At 41.2% G+C, this 21,721-nt stretch overlaps 1 protein-coding gene across 1 annotated transcript in view; it reads right to left on the reverse strand.

The window, feature by feature from the left end:
* The window catches only part of ADARB2 (adenosine deaminase RNA specific B2 (inactive)), a 549,803-nt gene that overhangs the window by 40,892 nt on the left and 487,190 nt on the right, over positions 1-21,721 (reverse strand). The window contains exon 9 of the mRNA XM_075271617.1: positions 16,844-17,012. Coding sequence (XP_075127718.1) covers positions 16,844-17,012 — 169 coding nt within the window. The remainder of the gene's footprint in view (positions 1-16,843; positions 17,013-21,721) is intronic.

Consider the following 21,721-nt stretch of genomic DNA (forward strand, 5'->3'; position numbering starts at 1 on the left):
TAATATTTGGAAAGAAAGGAATATCATTAAATACTCACCTTTTCAAAATGCTAAATGAACAATTACGCCGGCAGACGGATAATCTATGTTCTGCGCTTGCCAATAATTTTTTTTTTATGCGATATCATTATGGATCATGTCTATATTTTATCTTTCTGTAATAAATTAGATTGGACGTGTAAGCGGTGTTTATTTGCTTGAGGATTTGATACAAGCTTTCTGCTGTGAATGGCGTGGACGAGCGGCGTAAAGAGTAGATCTGAGACGTTGGCGGGCCGGACCGATAGGCAGAGATCTTAGATTGTTCTCCCCAGTGGGATGGCAATAGTTTAGGCATTCTCATTTATTTCCTGAACACAACAGGGTGACGTAAAGGGGCTCTATCATTGGGAAATTGTGATGTTAGATAGTGATATGCCTGAAAAGGTGCTACTATTTGATTTTGAAAAGAGCCCCCCCAGTTTTTTTAATCGATAATATATAATAATAAATTTTATTTATATAGCGCCAACATATTCCGCAGCTCTGTACAATTTGTAGGGTTCAAATACAGACAGATACATAACAAAGAATTTCACACAATGGGACTGAGGGCCCTGCTCGCAAGAGCTTACAATCTATGCAAATGAATGTCTCTGTGCACCCTGGGCATTCCCCAAGCCATCATGCACCCCTCTGCATCATACCTTTGTAACGCCCCCTCCTTTGCTTGTGCTCCTCCTCCGTAGTTGTAACCGCCTCCATTCTCCATAGTCTCGATCTAGCGCTTTGAAATCTTGGGCATGCGCAGTAACGTTCCCTTCTGAGCGCTACCATTTTCTTGTGCACTTTCTTCCATTGTCCACAAGAAAATGGCGCTCGGGCATGTGCAGTAGCACTCAGAAGGGAGGGTTACTGTGCATGCCCGAGATTTCAAAGCACAGGATCGAGACTACAGAGAATGGATGAGGTTACACCTATGGAGGAGGTGGGCATCACAGGAGCACAAGCAAAGGAGGGGGTGTTACAAAGACATGACGCAGGGGAGTGCACGATGGCTTGGGGAACGACCAGGGTGCTTGGAGAGGTTCATTTGTATATCGGTTTAAAAAAAACGGGGGGGGGGTCTTTTCAAAATCTAGTGGCAGCACCTGAATAGCCTTTTTAAAGGCTATTCAGGCATATCATTATCTAAAATCACGATTCCCCAATGATAGAGCCCCTTTAAACAGAAATGAACTTTTTAAGAAAATTTTTTAAAGGTTTGGTAGGATGAAGTGGCCAAATAAAGGAGGAAAAAGTCGCGGAAATCTTTTCGACCTTGTGAACATTCCGCGTGGCTAGCTGCGACAGGATGCCAATGCAGCATTGGTATTCCATCGTGGCATACTGCTCCTGATTAGGTCTGAATGAATTGGACCTAAATAGGAGCGTGTCTCGAGCCGCAGAATCCACAGCAAGAAAGGTCATCTCGCTTCTTTTTTCCGTTACTAGAAAGCGGAAAAAAAAGCAAGCGCCTCCCATTGAAGTGAATGGGAGTAATTTTTTCAGGCAGGATTTGAGGCGGATTCTGCGTCAAAATCCACCTGCAAAAAACTCTGTGTGAACATATCCTAAAAGGGCTATACAGGATAAGGCACTGTTCACATACGCAATCCACATTTTTCATGTAACCATTCTTTTGAATGTATCAGGTTATTTTTTTTTCCATAGATGCAGAAACCTCATTTCAAAGTAAGGAGATCATTACATTTATACCTGATATTTGGTGCACAAAAACTCACAAAGGCTATCTATGAAAACAGGCCCAATTGGGTTCTAGACCGCCGTGAAAAATGGATGTTTTTCCTGGCTGTTTTGCACCTTGGTTTTATGAATGTAGCCTTAGTTTTGTAGCACAGTTCCAGTCACTTGAGCTGAAATGAGTTGCAATACCAAACACAGCCTGTGCACAAGAGTGGCGCTGTTTGAGGGGGCAACACAGTGGCTCAGTGGTTAGCATTGCAGTGCTGTAGTCCTGGGTTCGAATCCTGCCAGGAACAACATCTGCAAGGAGTTTGTTTGTTCTCCCTGTATTTGCGTGGATTTTCTCCCCTTCTACAAAGACATACTGATAGGAAAAAAATTACATTGTGATCCCTATATGATTTTCCTTGTCAGTGTACCGTTCATTGTTTTCTGTATACAATGGAAACCTCTAATGTCCTATAGCTTCACAAATCACACACAAAACAAACTGTAATCTGCTGCTTATAGGACAGGAGGAGCTGAGCAGGTTGCTACATAGCTCGGGGCTTAGGAGTCCAGTGGGCGGTCCTAATCAGTGATTGACAGCTATCTTTGTATGATTGTAGAGATACTGGAGTAGGACCGCCCCCTGGACTCTTCTGTTATTATTATTCCAATTGTTGTCCCTAAATCCATCTCAACAAAGATCCGTTGTCCAAGCTTTATGGCATTCTGACAAAACTTTCTCACGGGAGTAAAACAACAAAACCTTAAAAAGTGGACGGCCCGCCGATCGCTGAGTCACAAATCCAATAGCTTATTTCTAATCAGAATCAATGTTAACTGGGAAATCTCCACAGCCAGAAGTGAGCGAGAAATTCCTCTCTCATTTGTTCAAACACTCGATATTACAGCACTGTTTACAGAGACAAAATCCCTTGTCCGGTTTTCAATATACTTAAACCTTAAGTAAATATTTTTCCCCCATTTGTCAATCATAGAAATGCCATAGATGAAATAGGTGAAACGCTCATAACCACCTTGAAGAATAGGAGACAAATACGCCTCTTCGGTAAAAGCAAATCGCGCCATGGGGCACAAATACATATTATTAGATTGCTGAATTAGATAGGTTTAGTACAAAACAGCGGCAGGAAAACAGCTTCTCCGAAATGGACAAACATAGAATTAGAATGATTGACACCAGGGACATTTTATTGTACATGATGTAGGTTTTTATTGTTCTCTGCAGGGTAAACCACAGTCTATCTTACAGCCATGTAACCTACTGCGAACCTCTGCACATATGTGTAACGGCCAGCAATAACTCATGCAGTGTTAAAATTTGGTAGTTAAGATTTATTGTAAAGGTTATGTACAATTTTACATAAAACTACATCTAAAAAAAAAAAAGGACTAAATTTGCATGAAATTTTTATCAAACACAGTAACATTTTGTGTCCACAGCTCCTATGAAAAATATTGAGGATGATTTATCCAGGCTTGTGCTGTAGAAAGCTGCCATATCAGCCATGAAAAAAGTTGCAATTTTTTTTTTACTTTCCTCAAAGGGTCAAATATGTTGAAGGATCAACATTAATAATCCTTCTTTCAATGGATATCATCTATTGAGAGAGCTAGGACTAGAGATGAGTGAACCTTCTGGGATTCATTTCATTTTGGGTTAGGGTAGCTTGGGTCCAAAATTTGTTTTGGGTTGATCAAGTTTGGTACAAACCCTAATTTAAAATGGCTTAAAATATAGTGTAGAACACTGTCAGGGCTCATTGAAACCTATCTGTAAAACACAGAGTAGAATACCGTCAGGGCTCCTAGGAATCTATCTATAAAACATAGTGTAGAGCACTGTCAGGGCCCCTAGGAACCTATCTATAAAACATAGTGTAGAATACTGTCAGGGCTCCTAGGAACCTATCTATAAAACATAGTGTAGAACACTGTCAGGGCTCCTAGGAACCTATCTATAAAACATAGTGTAAAACACTGTCAGGGCTCCTAGGAACCTATTTATAAAACAAATTGTATAACACTGTCAGGGCTCCTAGGAACCTATCTATAAAACATAGTGTAGAACACTGTCAGGGCTCCTAGGGACCTAACTATAAAACATAGTGTAGAGCACTGTCAGGGCCCCTAGGAACCTATCTATAAAACATAGTGTAGAATACTGTCAGGGCTCCTAGGAACCTATCTATAAAACATAGGGTATAACACTGTCAGATCTCCTAGGAACCTATCTATAAAACATAGTGTAAAACACTGTCAGGGCTCCTAGGAACCTATTTATAAAACAAATTGTATAACACTGTCAGGGCTCCTAGGATCCTATCTATAAAACATAGTATAGAACACTGTCAGGGCTCCTAGGAACCTATCTATAAAACATAGTGTATAATATTGTCAGGGCTCCTATGAACCTATCTATAGAACATAGTGTAAAATACTATCAGAGCTCCTAGGAACCTATCTATAAAACATAGTGTAGAACACTGTCAGGGCTCCTAGGAACCTATCTATAAAACATAGTGTAGAACACTGTCAGGACTCCTAGGAACCTATCTATAAACATAGTGTAGAACACTATCAGGGCTCCTAGGAACCTATCTATAAAACATAGTGTAGAACACTGTCAGGACTCCTAGGAACCTATTTATAAAACAAATTGTATAACACTGTCAGGGCTCCTAGGAACCTATCTATAAACATAGTGTAGAACACTGTCAGGGCTCCTAAGGACCTAACTATAAAACATAGTGTAGAGCACTGTCAGGACTCCTAGGAACCTATCTATAAAACATAGTGTAGAACACTGTCAGGGCTCCTAGGATCCTATCTATAAAACATAGTATAGAACACTGTCAGGGCTCCTAGGAACCTATCTATAAAATATAGTGTATAATATTGTCAGGGCTCCTATGAACCTATCTATAGAACATAGTGTAGAATACTATCAGAGCTCCTAGGAACCTATCTATAAAACATAGTGTAGAACACTGTCAGGGCTCCTAGGAACCTATCTATAAAACATAGTGTAGAACACTGTCAGGACTCCTAGGAACCTATCTATAAAACACAGTGTAGAACACTGTCAGGACTCCTAGGAACCTATCTATAAACATAGTGTAGAACACTGTCAGGGCTCCTAGGAACCTATCTATAAAACATAGTGTAGAACACTGTCAGGGCTCCTAGGAACCTATCTATGCAATTTCTAACTCTCTAAGGTAATTACAGCTGAAGTTATGTCAAAGTGAAAGTGACATTATTATACTTTGGGATTTCTTCAGACACCAGACTATAATAGGTGGGTGCCCAGGGAAAGTGCGAAACCCCCCCCCAAAAAAACATACATACTCACATTCCATTACCTCTTTTGGGCCTCTTTGTGGTGTCTTAGCTCTGTCTCTGCTTCTTTGGTGACTTCTCTGGCACTCTCTTGTGATGTGATGCTCCCGGTGTCACCACTGGGGCCTATGATTGGGCCTCACCAATGACATTATGATGCTGGGCTCTGTGGACACTGCTGAGGCCTGTGATTGGGCTTCAGCAGTGATATAGGAATGGCAAGTGTCAAGACATCATGACACTCGGTGTGCCTATGTGACTGCTGTTGGCCCAATTACAGGCCCCAGTGGTGATCCAAGTGCATTATATTACAGGAGAGTGCCAGACATTGGGAGAAGCCCCATAAACAATGTGAAATATTGACCCTGGCTCTCTAGTTAGGACACTTTGTAAAAGAAAAAATATGTCCTTGTACCGTGTTAGCCAGTGGATACCTAAGATGGGATAGCTTTCATCCGAAACACATAAAGAATTCCATTGTCTACAGCCAAGCCATCAGATACCATTGCATATGTTCAGACCTGGTGGACAGAGACAAGCACATTGGGGGCCTCAAAAACACATTCTTGAGGCAGGGTTACCATCCAAGAACAGTTGAAAACCAAATCAACAGGGCCACCAGAATACCAAGATCGGAGTTATTAAAATACAACACCAAACAGGAGAACAATCGGGTGCCCCTGGTTGTCACATATAACCCACACCTGGAAATGCTTAGAGGAATTACACGTAAACTACATCCACTACTGCAAAAAGACCACCACCTAAAATCCATATTTCCAGACCCCCCTCTCCTGTGCTATAGACAGCCACCAAACCTCAGGAATATGATTATTAGCAGCTCACTGTCACCTCCAACTAACAAAGGAACATTTCCATGTGGAAATATGAGGTGCAAGACCTGCCCGCACATACTGACTACGGACAAAATAAAGATCCCGAACTCTGATCGACACTACAAGATCCCAGGTAACTTCACCTGCAGCACACCTAATGTAGTGTATTTGATATTGTGTACTAAGTGTCCTGAGGGCCTGTATGTAGGTGAGACAGGACAGTCACTTAGGATGAGGATGAACTCACAGACATACAATTAGAGAACAGAGAATGGACCTCCCTGTGCCAAAACACTTCTGCAATGAAAATCATAACATGACCCAGGATATGAAGATCCTGGTATTGAGAGGGAATTTCAAGAGCAGAAAAGATCGCCTTATATGGGAGGTTAAACTTATGGTGAACTTTAACACGCTTCAGAGGGGTTTAAACCAGGCCCAGGGTTTTATGACGTTTTACAACCACTAGACAACACGTCACTAATCAAAGAAGCTATAAACCCAGAGAACTTTCCTGTGAACTGATATATATATATATATATATATATATATATATATATATATACATACTAGCTTTTACCCGCGACTTCGTGTGCGGTGATTTGAGAATTGGGTGGACACAGACGTGTGAAACTGTAAAAGTGCTTTAAAAAGTTTGGTGGGCTAGCAAATGTGATTTGATGTGTTATATTGTGTATGTTGTGATACAGACAATGTGATGTGTTATACAGCCTGTGTACAGGAGTATATATGTATCAGGTACTGTATATAGCAGTGATAGGTAATACATGTAATTATATAGTATATACAGCCTGTGTACAGGAGTATATATGTATCAGGTACTGTATATAGCAGTGATAGGTAATACATGTAATTATATAGTATATACAGCCTGTGTACAGGAGTATATATGTATCAGCACTGTATATAGCAGTGATAGGAGATACATGTAATATATAGTATATACAGCCTGTGTACAGGAGTATATATGTATCAGGTACTGTATATAGCAGTGATAGGAGATACATGTAATATATAGTATATACAGCCTGTGTACAGGAGTATATATGTATCAGGTACTGTATATAGCAGTGATAGGAGATACATGTAATTATATAGTATATACAGCCTGTGTACAAGAGTATATATGTATCAGGTACTGTATATAGCAGTGATAGGAGATACATGTAATTATATAGTATATACAGCCTGTGTACAGGAGTATATATGTATCAGGTACTGTATATAGCAGTGATAGGAGATGCATGTAATTATATAGTATATACAGCCTGTGTACAGGAGTATATATGTATCAGGTACTGTATATAGCAGTGATAGGAGATACATGTAATATATAGTATATACAGCCTGTGTACAAGAGTATATATGTATCAGGTACTGTATATAGCAGTGATAGGAGATGCATGTAATTATATAGTATATACAGCCTGTGTACAGGAGTATATATGTATCAGGTACTGTATATAGCAGTGATAGGAGATACATGTAATTATATAGTATATACAGCCTGTGTACAGGAGTATATATGTATCAGGTACTGTATATAGCAGTGATAGGTAATACATGTAATTATATAGTATATACAGCCTGTGTACAGGAGTATATATGTATCAGGTACTGTATATAGCAGTGATAGGAGATACATGTAATTACAATGTGATGTGTTGTATTGTGTATGTATAGTGGAAAGCTATATGTAAATGTGAGTGAGTAGAGTGAGGGCTACTCCTGAGGTGACAGTAAGGAGTGTGCAGGCAGGTTGAGGCAGGAAATGCCAGGCAGTGTGTGTGAGTCTATAGCTGGGGCTAGGAGCAGGGGCGTAACTACCGTGGTAGCAGCAGTAGCAGCTGCCACAGGGCCCGGGCCATTAGGGGGCCTGGTGACAGCCGCTACCGTTGCGTTTTTTTTTGTTTTTTTTAAAAGTCCGTTACGGGCCCCATTCACTTGCCGATCCTGGCTGGGCCGGGATCGGCAAGTGACACCGCGGGGCCCACAGAGGCTATCATTATACTCGGGGGTCTTTGCAGACCCCCGAGTATAATAATCGGCGCACCGGGAGGGGTAAGGTAACATAAAAAACAGTGTTACTTACCTCTCCGCGATCCTGCCAGGCCTCCGTCATTTGTGTCTGACGTCTCTGACGTCACGTGACCCAGGCCAGCTTCCCGGGTCATGTGACGTCTGACGTCATTAAAGCTGGACAAGAGCGGACAGGACAGCCGACAGGAACAGGTAAGCAACTCTGTTCTTTTAATGGTTTTAATCCCCCGGGTCTCCGATTATTATACTCTGGGGTCTTTTCAGACCCCAGAGTATAATAAATGTTTATAGGTGTCCACAGTGGGACATATGGGGACACTATGGGGGATAATACTGTGTGTGCAGGGGCACTATAGGGGTTAATAATACTGTGTGTGCATTGGACACTGTAGGGGTTAATACTGTGTGTGCATTGGACACTATAGGGGTTAATACTGTGTGTGCAGGGGACACTATAGGGGTTAATACTGTGTGTGCAGGGGACACTATAGGGGTTAATACTGTGTGTGCAGGGCACACTATAGGGGTTAATACTGTGTGTGCAGGGGACACTATAGGGGTTAATACTGTGTGTGCAGGGGACACTATTGGGGATAATACTGTGTGCAGGGCTTACTAAGGGACACAATAGAGTGCGGAGGAGGGGGTCAGTCGAGGTCTTCGGCATCGGTTTGGGGAGGGGGGGCCCCATGTCAAAAGTTCGCCACGGGGCCCCGCCATTCCTAGTTACGCCACTGGCTAGGAGTCCTGCTTTTGTGAGTCTCCTGCTAGGAAGCCATGTTGTTTAGTGGCACCAAAAGTAGCCTGTGACTCAATCCTAAGGGAAAACTATGTTTGTGGAAAATTGCACGCAAATCCGTCCAGGCGTTTTAGCGTGATTGAGGTACAAACATCCAAACTCACAAACATCCAAACATCCAAACACACAAACTTTCGCATTTATAATATTAGTAGGATATATATATATATATATATATATATATATATATATATATATATATATATATATGTTTTTTCACTGTTTATTTACATGGTGTTCTGTTCTCCATCTATTTTGCATCTAACACTCCATTTCTCTGTGTATATATATGCCTACCTTCAGAAATTGTGTTATACCATCCTGATGAAGGGACCTCTATAGTCCCGAAAGCTCGATATGTCATCAAAAAACTTTTTAAGTTAGCCATTAAAAAAGGTATCAACTACTGAGGACTTCTCTCAAAAAATTTCTTTCATTAGTTAGGACACTGTCATATATTAGATGACATTATAATTTTATATATGGGCACCTTATCTCTCGTAGCCCATACAGTAAAAAGTGAAGAATTAAAAGAGCAGATTTGCATCTGCAGCATCTCGTACAAATGTAGTTTAACTGCTTCATTAAGATAACACAGCTGCTCGCGCTACAATCTGGGTCTGGTTCAATAGTATAAGATCTGCTATTCACACCTGCCAACAAACTTAATCATGCGGGAAGAAGCTCCCACTCTGACCGAGCCACCAGAAATGCGTTGGGCAGCATAAAACCAAACCGGGTCATTTAAAGATCTCTGAGCAAAGAATACACAGCTTTATAGATTTACAATAGCCGAAGATCTGTCAAAAACTTTACTATAAACTCCGTCCTGTGAAATAGAACATAGAATTATTTTACAAAGAAAACACTAATACTGGATAACCTAAAGGCTATCTTACTCTGACCACTGGACAGAGTGTCGTCCATATCTATTTAATGAATGTAGATTAATAGAAATTTAAATTTTGTACCATATATATATATATATATATAATTTTTTCGTATAAAAGTTGGTGGTAATATATTCTATTTATGTACAGTAGAACCTCTTTGGGATTACCACCCACAATTACATTTATCTGGAGTTTTGCAAGCTAAAAATATTAATATTATTAATATAATTATAAATTATTTAATGTTAGGAAATAAATATAATATTACTGAGGGCCATCATCTAGTACTCCCACAGATCAGCTGTTCTCAGCAGCTGATACATAGAGAATGGAGCAGGAAGCAGACAGCGCTGTTCTCTGTGTAGTTGCCAGATTAGGTACTGCAGATCAGCTCCCATTAATTTGAATAGAGAGTAAGCTGCAGTGACTCAGTTCCACCACTATACAGAGAACAGCGCTGTCTGCTTCCTTCTCCTTTACCTGTATATCAGCTGCTAAGAACAGCTGATTGATTTGGGTTACAGGTATTAAACCCTCACTGATCTGATATTAGTGACATAAACCTATCTACAACCTATCCCCTACATACTCTTCTGACCTAATTTCCCAACACGTCTCCACATATAAGCTCCAATACTCACAAGACCTCATTTCTTCACTCTCCTCTTTTATGCTCCTCACATAATTCTCTCCAAGACTTCTCCTGTACATCCACCAAAATTCTGGAATCCATTATCCCAAAACTTCAAAGGTTCCCCAATGATCAAAATCTTCAACCTTCAAACCCTCTTTTCTGGAATACAACTAAGGGTTGGTTCACATCCGCGTTGGTATTCCAGTCTATGGGGTACGTGTGCTTTTACTGCCCAGCGCTTGCAATTGTTAAGTTTGGTATTCTGTTCGGGTGGGGAGGGAGGTGGTGTGTCCAGATGTGGACTCCCCTGGATAGAATACCAACGCAGATGTGAACCAACCCTAACAATAAACCAAATGCAACTATAATAACCCTTTAGCAACTTCTACCCCCTCCTGGTGTCTCCATCTGTCTTCCCTTGTAGACTGTAATATCTCACAGGCAGGGTCCTCTCTGCTGATATAGTCATATACTTATTTTTGTGTTTATTGTATTTGGTTTTGTATTATGTATGTAAACCCCTTATCATATGTACAAAGCCATGGAATTAATAATTAATAATGTTGATATCTAGAACTCCACCGTAGGGAAAATGAAGCAATGCACAGAGAACATTGAAAGTTATAGCGTCAAGATGCTCTTTGTAGTTGTTGTTCTGTTACAAGAAGATGATCCTATATAGTGGACCCCTTGTATTTATACCCTATTAGGGAATTTCGGAAACAGACTATATACAGTAGAAGAGACTACAAAACTAGATATAATGTTATAGAAATTCTACACTATTACAAACCATATAAATAAAACAGAGATTATATTACTGCTCTCTATTAGATCAAAAATATAATAAAACCATACATTTTCATGTATCCACCATATAAGAAATGTAGCAGATGTATCGTAAGTTCTTAAACACATAAGAGACAGGTGAAATGTCCATCCAGGCTAAAGTAACATTGAATCAAGTAAAATAGATTTTATATGTAAACAGCTAAAAGCGAAAAGAAACATAGAGCTGCTCGATATGATGTTCTGCCATGTGGGATAGATGGGCTACAGGCAATGTACTAAACTACTAACATCCATCAGACTTTAACCAGAGTGACATGGAGTTGGTGGAAATCACTGGGAGGAAGAAACCAGACTACGCTCCCCATAGTATGATCAAACTGTCTAAAACAATCAGAAAGGTCTAAAAACACACCAAGCCTGCAAGGACAATGTCCTATCGCTGTCAAGGAAGCTTTTACATAAAGCATTATTCCTCACTTGTCACTGACTAGTTTCGAAGAAAAAGTTACAGTATCAGTTCCTAAGGCCTTTCGTAAATAAGAATTGTTGGAGGAGTGCATTAAGGTCGGTTCTGAACTTCGTTCTGAACTTTTGGCGCAGAGTCCGTCAGAAATCCCACATGAAAAAATCCTGCAAGCCCAACTGTTTCATCTGACGATGCCTATGAAAAGTAACTGGCGCCCAATGGACCCCATTATGATCAATGGGCTCCCTTAGGATCCATTGTTGTCCTTCATTAGATGAACCATTTTTCTATTCATCTGACATGTCCTAACGCAGATGTGATCATGTCCTAACTATACCTCAACTCAAGCCAATAAAGACATTATAAGACATTGGCCAAGTTCTTGTTCCTCTGATGGAGGAGTCTCTTTTGACTCCTGTATTCATATACAGGATGGGCCATAAGTATGGATACACCCAGGTAGGCCATAAGTATGGATACACCTACATAAAATGGAAGTGGTTGCTGATATAATTTGCCCCCACATCCTGGATGTTCATGGAGTACACTATAGCCTTCTAATGCCCCCAGAGATAGAAGTCCAAGGGAGTGAGATCCGGAGACCTTGGGTGTGTATCCATATCTGGGTGTATCCATACTTATGGCGCACCCTGTACATCTCCTACACCAACATCTCCTACATTACCATGCATTTGCTCCCACAATCAAGTGGGTACAAAGACACTGTCAGACAGCTCTGGTGGTCCAAGATCATACAGATGGGACATATTGAACTCCAGCATGCCCATCCATTCTCTCCACTGCCATTTGCCATGATCATTGGTGGCCCATCACTGAGAATGCTCATTTATCTCCACAGTCCCAAATACTGATCCTGTGGTTTAGTGTCAAATTATCCCTGGCCGTCCATTGTCTGATGTTGGGGTCAGTTTCAGAGATGTTTGGCAACATATCATTGAACTGATTTTGATACTACACTGACAATAATGGCAGAGCAGGTCTACAGCGAAATTTAATTTCCTTCATTTGCCCTTAGACCAAGTTAATATAATTTTTTTCTAACTGTATTATATCGAGGACAACTATGAGTATCCGCTGGTTGGTCATTCCATGTAGTGGTATTGCTGGCTGCTGCTTCCTAGGTTATTGGAGTCAGCATGTCATCCTGTATCGCTATACCTGTGCTGTACACAAAAAATTCCAACTGCAAAACTAAATAATAAACAAAATGATAAGATGGGAAGTCCTGGAGATCACACCATGAGAACCAAATAAGAAAGAATCTCATCTTAAAAGAAACCTAGATACGGCTTCTCTATACAATGGCATCTTCAAGGTATATCTTGTTGGGAGACACTAGTAAGAGATTAGAATTCCTTGTCATAATTATCCATTATAGGAATTATTTCCTGCTGCACATAGGAGATAAGTAGGGTTGAGCGATCAGGATCGTTAATGTTCGGATTCCGATTGGAGATCGAGTAAATTTCACGATCTGATCCCGATATTTTCCGGTGGGATCGAGGTCGGAGGTTATTTCCCACAATGCTTGGCTACTGGCACGCACCCATAGGAATGATTGGAAGTAGCCGGCACGCAGACTTTGCCGGCGTCCAGCTGCATCCATTCATTCCTATGGGAGTGTACTACTCTTCTGTTTCCTCCCTGCTGTGCCGTATACTTGGCTCTGCTACATCTCAGATGTAGCAGAGCTGAGTATACGGTAAAACAGGGATGAAGCAGAAGAGTGGCAGGCTGCGGTAAATCACTCTGTGCTGCGCTGCTGCGAGGACAACGAGGCACTCGCAATATAATAAGCCATGGCTGAAGTTCACCAGTAGATAGATACTACTCAGTAGATAGATACTACTCAGCTTTGCTACATCTCAGATGTAGCAGAGCTGAGTATACAGTAAAGCAGGGATGAAACAGAAGAGTAGATAGACAAGTCAATGTACAGATATGGAGATGTAGCAGAGTCCAGCATATGGCACAGCAGGGAGGAAACAGAAGAGTAGATAGTATTTATCTACTCGTGAACTTCGCTCAACTTAACTGCACAGATCCGCTGCCACTCCCTGTTCTTCTTGTTGCTCTTTTCTCTCATTCACATGCCTTCAGAGTGCCCTGCACCCCTGCCTCCCTATACTAGTGTTAGAGATGCTGGGAGAAGGCGGTGCTTTTGGCTTAGGAGAGTGTGGGCCCACACTCTCCTAAGCAACAATAAGCCCCACCTACTCCCATCATCTCTAACACTAGTCTAGGGAGGTGGGGTCGCATACGGAGCTCTGAAGGCACGTCAATGAGAGAGGACTGGACCGAAAAGAACGGGGAGCAGCAGCGGATGTGTACAGGTAAGTGGACACCAGGAGGGCTAAGTAGCCGGGGGGATTTTTTAATCTCTACACAGCGTGGAGTCCAAAAATGGAAACTATTAAAAAAAAATCCCATTGACTTGCATTAGGATCGGAATTGGGATCGGGATCGAATGGAAAATGATCGGAAATCGGATTTTAAAAACGATCCTGAAATTTAAAGATCGGCTCAACCCTAGAGACAACGCAAGGTCTGAACTGTTTGTGGAGGATTCAATGGGGTTATTGGTGAAGAAGTCAAGTTCTGGTAGCAGGTTGATAAAGATGGAGACTGGGAGGCAGCGCTAGAAACTTAAAGCAACTGACTAGTCATAAGCTCAAGCATGCTCAATAATATTTGCAATACAATTAGTTCCTACAGGGAGAACTTCAGCTTGGTTCCTTTTAGCTCAGTTCCATTAGGACACAACTGATCTAGTCTGACCTCGGACTACGGCTACAGCTTCAGGACCTGTAGGGAATCTGCAGTAACCTGAGACACACCTACTGCCTCATGATTGGTTCAGACTACTGTTCCCTCCCTCTCCCTACAGCTGTGCCTTCTCTGATTGGCTGTGGTTTATAAACACTATCCCAGGTTCAGCAGGAAAGTCACTGCATGGAGAATTTCCATTACAGTGAGGACATATATATTATAGAGTAAATATTACTAAATCACTAGTGAGTAAAAGATGAGTATAGGTTATATGTTACACATGCTATATACAGAGGGAATAAGCTTTAGTAAATTAGCATTAAAGAGGACCTTTCACCACCTCCACCAATTCTAGTTCTTAGCATCTATTATTAAGCACAGTTAGAATTTTCTTTCTTGCTCCCACCGTTCTTAAGTAACAAGTGCAAGTAGTTTTGGTGCATGATATACCATTTAAGCTCCAATCAGAGGCAGCCAGTGTCAGAGCTCAGAATCACGTCCCCTTGTCTGTTCCTACCTGACACCGCCCTCCTGACAGTACAGAGACTAAATAGTATATCAGACACCAAAACTAAGAGCATTGATTGCTTGGTAATGGTTGAGGCTAGAGAAAAAAAATCCAATTGTGCCAGAATCAGTGGAGCAGCGACTAGTAATTGATGAAGATTTATTGGAGGTGTTGAAAGGTCCTCTTTAAGTCCCAATTCCATTGAAGGTTTACTCTATTGGCTCAATGGGTCTACAATACCATGGATACCCCTATTATTTACAGTCCTATGAAAAAGTTTGGGCACCCCTATTAATCTTAATCATTTTTAGTTCTAAATATTTTGGTGTTTATAACAGCCATTTCAGTTTGATATATCTAATAACTGATGGACACAGTAATATTTCAGGATTGAAATGAGGTTTATTGTACTAACAGAAAATGTGCAATATGCATTAAACCAAAATTTGACCGGTGCAAAAGTATGGGCACCTCAACAGAAAAGTGACATTAATATTTAGTAGATCCTCCTTTTGCAAAGATAACAGCCTCTAGTCGCTTCCTGTAGCTTTTAATCAGTTCCTGGATCCTGGATAAAGGTATTTTGGACAAACAATTCAAGTTCAGTTAAGTTAGATGGTCGCCGAGCATGGACAGCCCGCTTCAAATCATCCCACAGATGTTCAATGATATTCAGGTCTGGGGACTGGGATGGCCATTCCAGAACATTGTAATTGTTCCTCTGCATGAATGCCTGAGGATTTGGAGCGGTGTTTTGGATCATTGTCTTGCTGAAATATCCATCCCCGGCGTAACTTCAACTTCGTCACTGATTCTTGAACATTATTCTCAAGAATCTGCTGATACTGAGTGGAATCCATGCGACCCTCAACTTTAACAAGATTCCCGATGCCGGCATTGGCCACACAGCCCCAAAGCATGATGGAACCTCCACCAAATTTTACAGTGGGTAGCATGTGTTTTTCTTGGAATGCTGTTTCTTTTTGGACGCCATGCATAACGCCTTTTTTTATAACCAAACAACTCAATTTTTGTTTCCAAAATGAAGCTGCCTTGTCCAAATGTGCTTTTTCATACCTCAGGCAACTCTATTTGTGGCGTACGTGCAGAAACGGCTTCTTTCTCATCACTCTCCCATACAGCTTCTATTTGTGCAAAGTGCGCTGTATAGTTGACCGATGCACAGTGACACCATCTGCAGCAAGATGATGCTGCAGCTCTTTGGAGGTGGTCTGTGGATTGTCCTTGACTGTTCTCACCATTCTTCTTCTCTGCCTTTCTGATATTTTTCTTGGCCTGCCACTTCTGGGCTTAACAAGAACTGTCCCTGTGGTCTTCCATTTCCTTACTATGTTCCTCACAGTGGAAACTGACAGGTTAAATCTCTGAGACAACGTTTTGTATCCTTCCCCTGAACAACTATGTTGAACAATCTTTGTTTTCAGATCATTTGAGAGCGGGCTGTCCATGTTCGGCGACCATCAAACTTAACTGAACTTGAATTGTTTTGTAGAAAGAAATGGTCCAAAATACCTTCATCCAGGATCCAGGAACTGATTAAAAGCTACAGGAAGCGACTAGAGGCTGTTATCTTTGCAAAAGGAGGATGTACTAAATATTAATGTCACTTTTCTGTTGAGGTGCCCATATTTTTGCACCGGTCAAATTTTGGTTTAATGCATATTGCGCATTTTCTGTTAGTACAATAAACCTCATTTCAATCCTGAAATATTACTGTGTCCATCAGTTATTAGATATATCAAACTGAAATGGCTGTTGCAAACACCAAAATATTTGGAACTAAAAATGATTAAGATTAATAGGGGTGCCCAAACTTTTTCATAGGACTGTATTTATTTTTGCTTACTTAAATAGCACCAACATATTCCACAGCACCATTTTCCATTTTTCCATTTTCATGAAAATCAGTATTTTATTCCTATGAAAATTAGTCGGATAGAGCAAAAGAGTAAAACATCAAATATCATTACCTGGTAATTTTGTCCGTACAAGACATCGTGACCAGCTGCTCTCCCGATAACACACCATCCCATGTCTGGACTGCAGGTCGAGTCCTAACTGGAATGGTTCCTTCCCCGGACTCTATCTTTGTGCGAAGATGCCCTCGAAATTTCCTTACTATGTGCTTACACTTGTTCACTTAAAAGAAAAAAAAAAAAAATCATGAAAATTTAGCAAAATATTGATAAAAATTTTCAGCAATGCAAATTAAGTTTAATTATTGTATATTGAAAATTTAAGTAACATTACATCATCAGCATTTGAGGTCATAGATTTGGGTTAGACCACTTTGCAGCATACAGGGATTTATTAGACCATGCAAGTCCTGCAGAGAATTCTGTACAAAAAATATGGAGATAAGCCCTTTTTGGCAGAAAAAGGGGTGCTTGCTCTAGCGCCACCTTTTGGAAGGTAGGTCACCCTGCCAGCCAGTATGTTTTTCTGTAGATGGGTACCTCTTCCTTTTGGAAAAGATTTTCTAGCTTGGCTGTATTCGTAGATTATTCCACTATATCAGGAGAACCTTGCATTGATCTATTATCCAGCCTCCAGGTTGCAATGGAGTAACCAGAATACATGAGCAAGTACAGAGAGAACAAAGTATAATCTATGATAAGTGCAAAACCTACAAACCTACCATTGCTGATTGTAATTCTGTGACTTGAGTTTTTCTTTTAAAAGGATTTTCCCACAAACAACCAGATTTCAAATTGTAGAAAATGAAAAAATTTAAAAAAATTGCAAATATAAGTAAATTAAATTTTTACAGATCTTTACAGATTTTCTCTAACCATTTTAGTGGTGACAATATTTGATACGACCATGAATGCAGACTATGGTATGGCACTTATCAGAAGCAGCCTTGATTTCCCTATTGTGGATATCTTCACTCCTTAGGGAGAGACCATCATTTAGGTGTGTGGAGACTTATTAAGCCATTTGCGCTCCACTGTGAAGAGGATCATGGGAAAAATATGCAAATCTGTCTTCCATGATGTAAATAGGAAGACAGTGCCTCAGTCATGCAGCCCAATAGAGGGTGCTCCCTATAACATCATGCCCGACCTTCCCAGAGGCCTTTGCTGCAAATGATGTGGGATTTTACCAAGCCAGTCTTCTCAGCCGAGGACAGCTCTTTCGATCTGATTGGATCTCTTCAGCCCGGCACAGAGAAGACTGACTTGGCAGAGGTGAGAAGCTTCTAGACAGGGTTAAGGGGATATCGTCACTCCTTAGGGAGAGACCACCATTTAGGTGTGTGGAGTCTTATTAAGCTATTTGCGTTCCACTGTGAAGAGGATCATGGGAAGAATATGCAAATCTGTCTTCCATGATGTAAATAGGAAGACAGTGCCTCAGTCATGCAGCCCAATAAAGGGTGCTCCCTATAACATCATGCCCGACCTTCCCAGAGGCCTTTGCTGCAAATGATGTGGGATTTTACCAAGCCAGTCTTCTCAGCCGAGGACAGCTCTTTCGATCTGATTGGATCTCTTCAGCCCGGCACAGAGAAGACTGACTTGGCAGAGGTGAGAAGCTTCTAGACAGGGTTAAGGGGATATCGTCACTCCTTAGGGAGAGACCACCATTTAGGTGTGTGGAGTCTTATTAAGCTATTTGCGTTCCACTGTGAAGAGGATCATGGGAAGAATATGCAAATCTGTCTTCCATGATGTAAATAGGAAGACAGTGCCTCAGTCATGCAGCCCAATAGAGGGTGCTCCCTATAACATCATGCCCGACCTTCCCAGAGGCCTTTGCTGCAAATGATGTGGGATTTTACCAAGCCAGTCTTCTCAGCCGAGGACAGCTGTTTCGATCTGATGGATCTCTTCAGCCCGGCGCAGAGAAGACTGACTTGACAGAGGTGAGAGGCTTCTCAACAGGCTTGGTAAAATCCCACATCATTTGCAGCAAAGGCCTCTGGGAAGGTCTGGCATGATGTTAAAGGGAGCGCCCTCTATTGGGCTGCATGACTGAGGCACTGTCTTCCTATATACATCATGGAAGACAGATTTGCATATTCTTCCCATAATTCCCTATTGCGGTCAGATAAACTACAAATAGAAATGAGGTTACGTTCATGGAAAATCCCTTTAGTCCGAGGCCCCACAGGACAGAAAAGCCGCAACTTGCCCCCGGTGGAAACGTCTCGGGAAAAATTGTTGTGTTTTACAGTACAGGCAAAGTAGATGGGGTTCTAGCGAATCCCATGACCACTTTGCGGGAAAAACTGCCATGTGGATATGCCGCCATTTCGAAAACTGGCATAGTATTGGAAATCTCAGCATGCCAATTATACCTACAGAAACATCAGCGGTTTTCCCATAGGTATAATTGGAACACAAAGTCTGCGGAGGAAAACTCCATGAACTTTTTGTTTAAAGCGCTGTGGGAAGAACCTCAATGCGTTGCTGCTGGGGTTTTCCCACAGTGCTATTTAGCTGCGGGATGTCCCATGGGGCCTTAGCCTTAAAGTTGAACTCTTGCAAAAGTATTAATACCTTTTGATATTTGATGATCTACTTAATGATGGTTATAACTTGATATGGCTCCCTCTTCTGGTCCTCAGTTGTGTCATGTGACCAGCAATCAGACTCTCCAGTTGACAGTATCTCATGTGTGAACCAGAAGTCAGTTTCTCTATATACTGCTATGTACTGCTATATCACAGTAAAATTACATTCACTGACAATTTACATTATGGACATTTCTAATGTGCTAGAAAATACATTTTTTGTGGGATTTGGGTGGGTTGGGGGTCAGGCTTCATCAGACATTTATGGCATGTCCTATCGTAGTGTAAATAAACTGGAGAAATTACAGCAAGAGCTGGAAGTGTCATCTGTTATTGTGGCGTCCATTGTTCTGCATACATTAAGAACTGAAATTATTTTCCTCTCTTAGTTCTTTGTTCGAGTGGCCTCTCAATTTGAAGCTATGAAATGAGTCACAAAAATTGTGGGAGCGAAGTTGCATTTTTTATTGTAATTACCACATCAAGCCTATGTCAGAATATAATTTCCTCTCCTTCTCTTTATGTGTTTAAACTACAAAGCAGCATGCAACTATATGATAGTAATCTATTCTAATTAACTCTTTACACATCCAGACATCTTAACTAGAGATGAGCGAGTAGTACTCGATCGAGTAGGTATTCAATCGAACACTACGGTCTTCGAAATACTCATACTCGATCGAGTACCACTCACTATTCGAATGTAAAAGTTGGATGCAGAACCAGCATTGATTGGCCGAATGCTATACAGTCGGCCAATCAACACTGGTTCTTCTCCTACCTTTAGAAATCTTCTCCGTGCAGCTTCCCCGCGGCGTCTTCCGGCTCTTCATTCACTCTGCCAGGCATCGGGCCTGGGCAGAGCCGACTGCGCATGTCCGCTTGTAGTGTGGGCATGCGCAGTCGGCTCTGCCCAGGCCCGATGCCTGGCAGAGTGAATTCAGAGCCGGAAGATGCCGCGGGGACGCTGCAAGGAGAAGACTTCTCGGAGGATCCAGCCCGACCCTCACTCGTGGACTTGGTAAGTATAATTTGATTGAATGTTGCCTACCCCTGAAATGAGCATTTTCCCCCCATAGACTATAATAGGGTTCGATATTTGATTCGAGTAGTCGAATATTGAGGGGCTACTCGAAACGAATATCGAACCTTGAACATTTTACTGTTCGCTCATCTCTAATCTTAAAGTATCACCAAAAAGCAAGGGGTCCTCAAAAATGTTGGGCTTGGAACTGCACTATCGCACCCAAGTTACATATGAGCATAGGTACGGCATGAATTTTAAGGGAGAAAAAGAAGCAGATATAGTACCTTTAGGCTACTCTTTCTTGGTTCTTCCACACTGCACATACACTCATATCTGTGGCCAGCATGTTATAGAAAAGGACTAGCTGATTGATCTATAGTTTTATAGAAAAAGATTCAGTATAACATGTATTTCATTCATTTTAATCCCTGTTCTTTTTATGGTTTTTATGCTGAGGAGTCCAGGGGGCGGATCTATAAATTTATTGACACCCTTCCCTGTATATGCACAGAAATAGCTTCCTATGACTAGGGTTAGGACAATCTGCTGAAATTTTAAGACTATAAAGAAGAGGGATTTCACAGGTATTCCCATCTCTGACATTTATGGTATATCCATAACATAGGCCATAAATGTATGATAAATGTAAGTCTAAGTATGTATTATATTTGTAGTCTGAGTTCCCCTTAAGTGGCCCCACTTGCAGGTTGAGAACGCATGCAGGCTTGGCCTCACTTGATTCAGTTTTATGGAAGTTAAAGGGGTTTTCCCATCTCCTTGTTTCAGCAGTTTGCCTGTTGCCTCTTCTTCTCACTTTGTGTATTTCTCCACCCCAACCCCCTTCCTGTTTGCCGAACGGTTCACTATGATGTATCCCAATATACAGATCAGATAATATGCAGATGCTTGTAGAGAATGGACTCAGTGTTATCTTCATATTTACATAGAGAGGTAACAGAAACGGCTTTATCAGAGAAGTGATCGATGTCACTTGTCCTATCACATAGGTCCGGCTCTATGGAAGCGCAGTGTAAACAATGGGATGAATAAGGTCACGTAGCAGGAAAACAAAGCAGCATTTCTAAAGCAATATATTTAGGAAAAGTCTTCAATTTACATAAGCTACCAGTATAGATACGATCCTTGAGATGGGAATATCCCTTTAAGGAAGCAGCTGAACATGGTTGCTTAGCTGCTTCTGGAACAATGAATGGATAGAGCTGCCATTCATTCTTCTCCTTGATGCAGTGTCTTGATGCGTTTACAGATGACTTGGAGATACGGCATCAGAAGATATTTAGG

Source organism: Leptodactylus fuscus, chromosome 4, assembly GCF_031893055.1.
Source record: "Leptodactylus fuscus isolate aLepFus1 chromosome 4, aLepFus1.hap2, whole genome shotgun sequence".
Classification (NCBI taxonomy): domain Eukaryota; kingdom Metazoa; phylum Chordata; class Amphibia; order Anura; family Leptodactylidae; genus Leptodactylus; species Leptodactylus fuscus.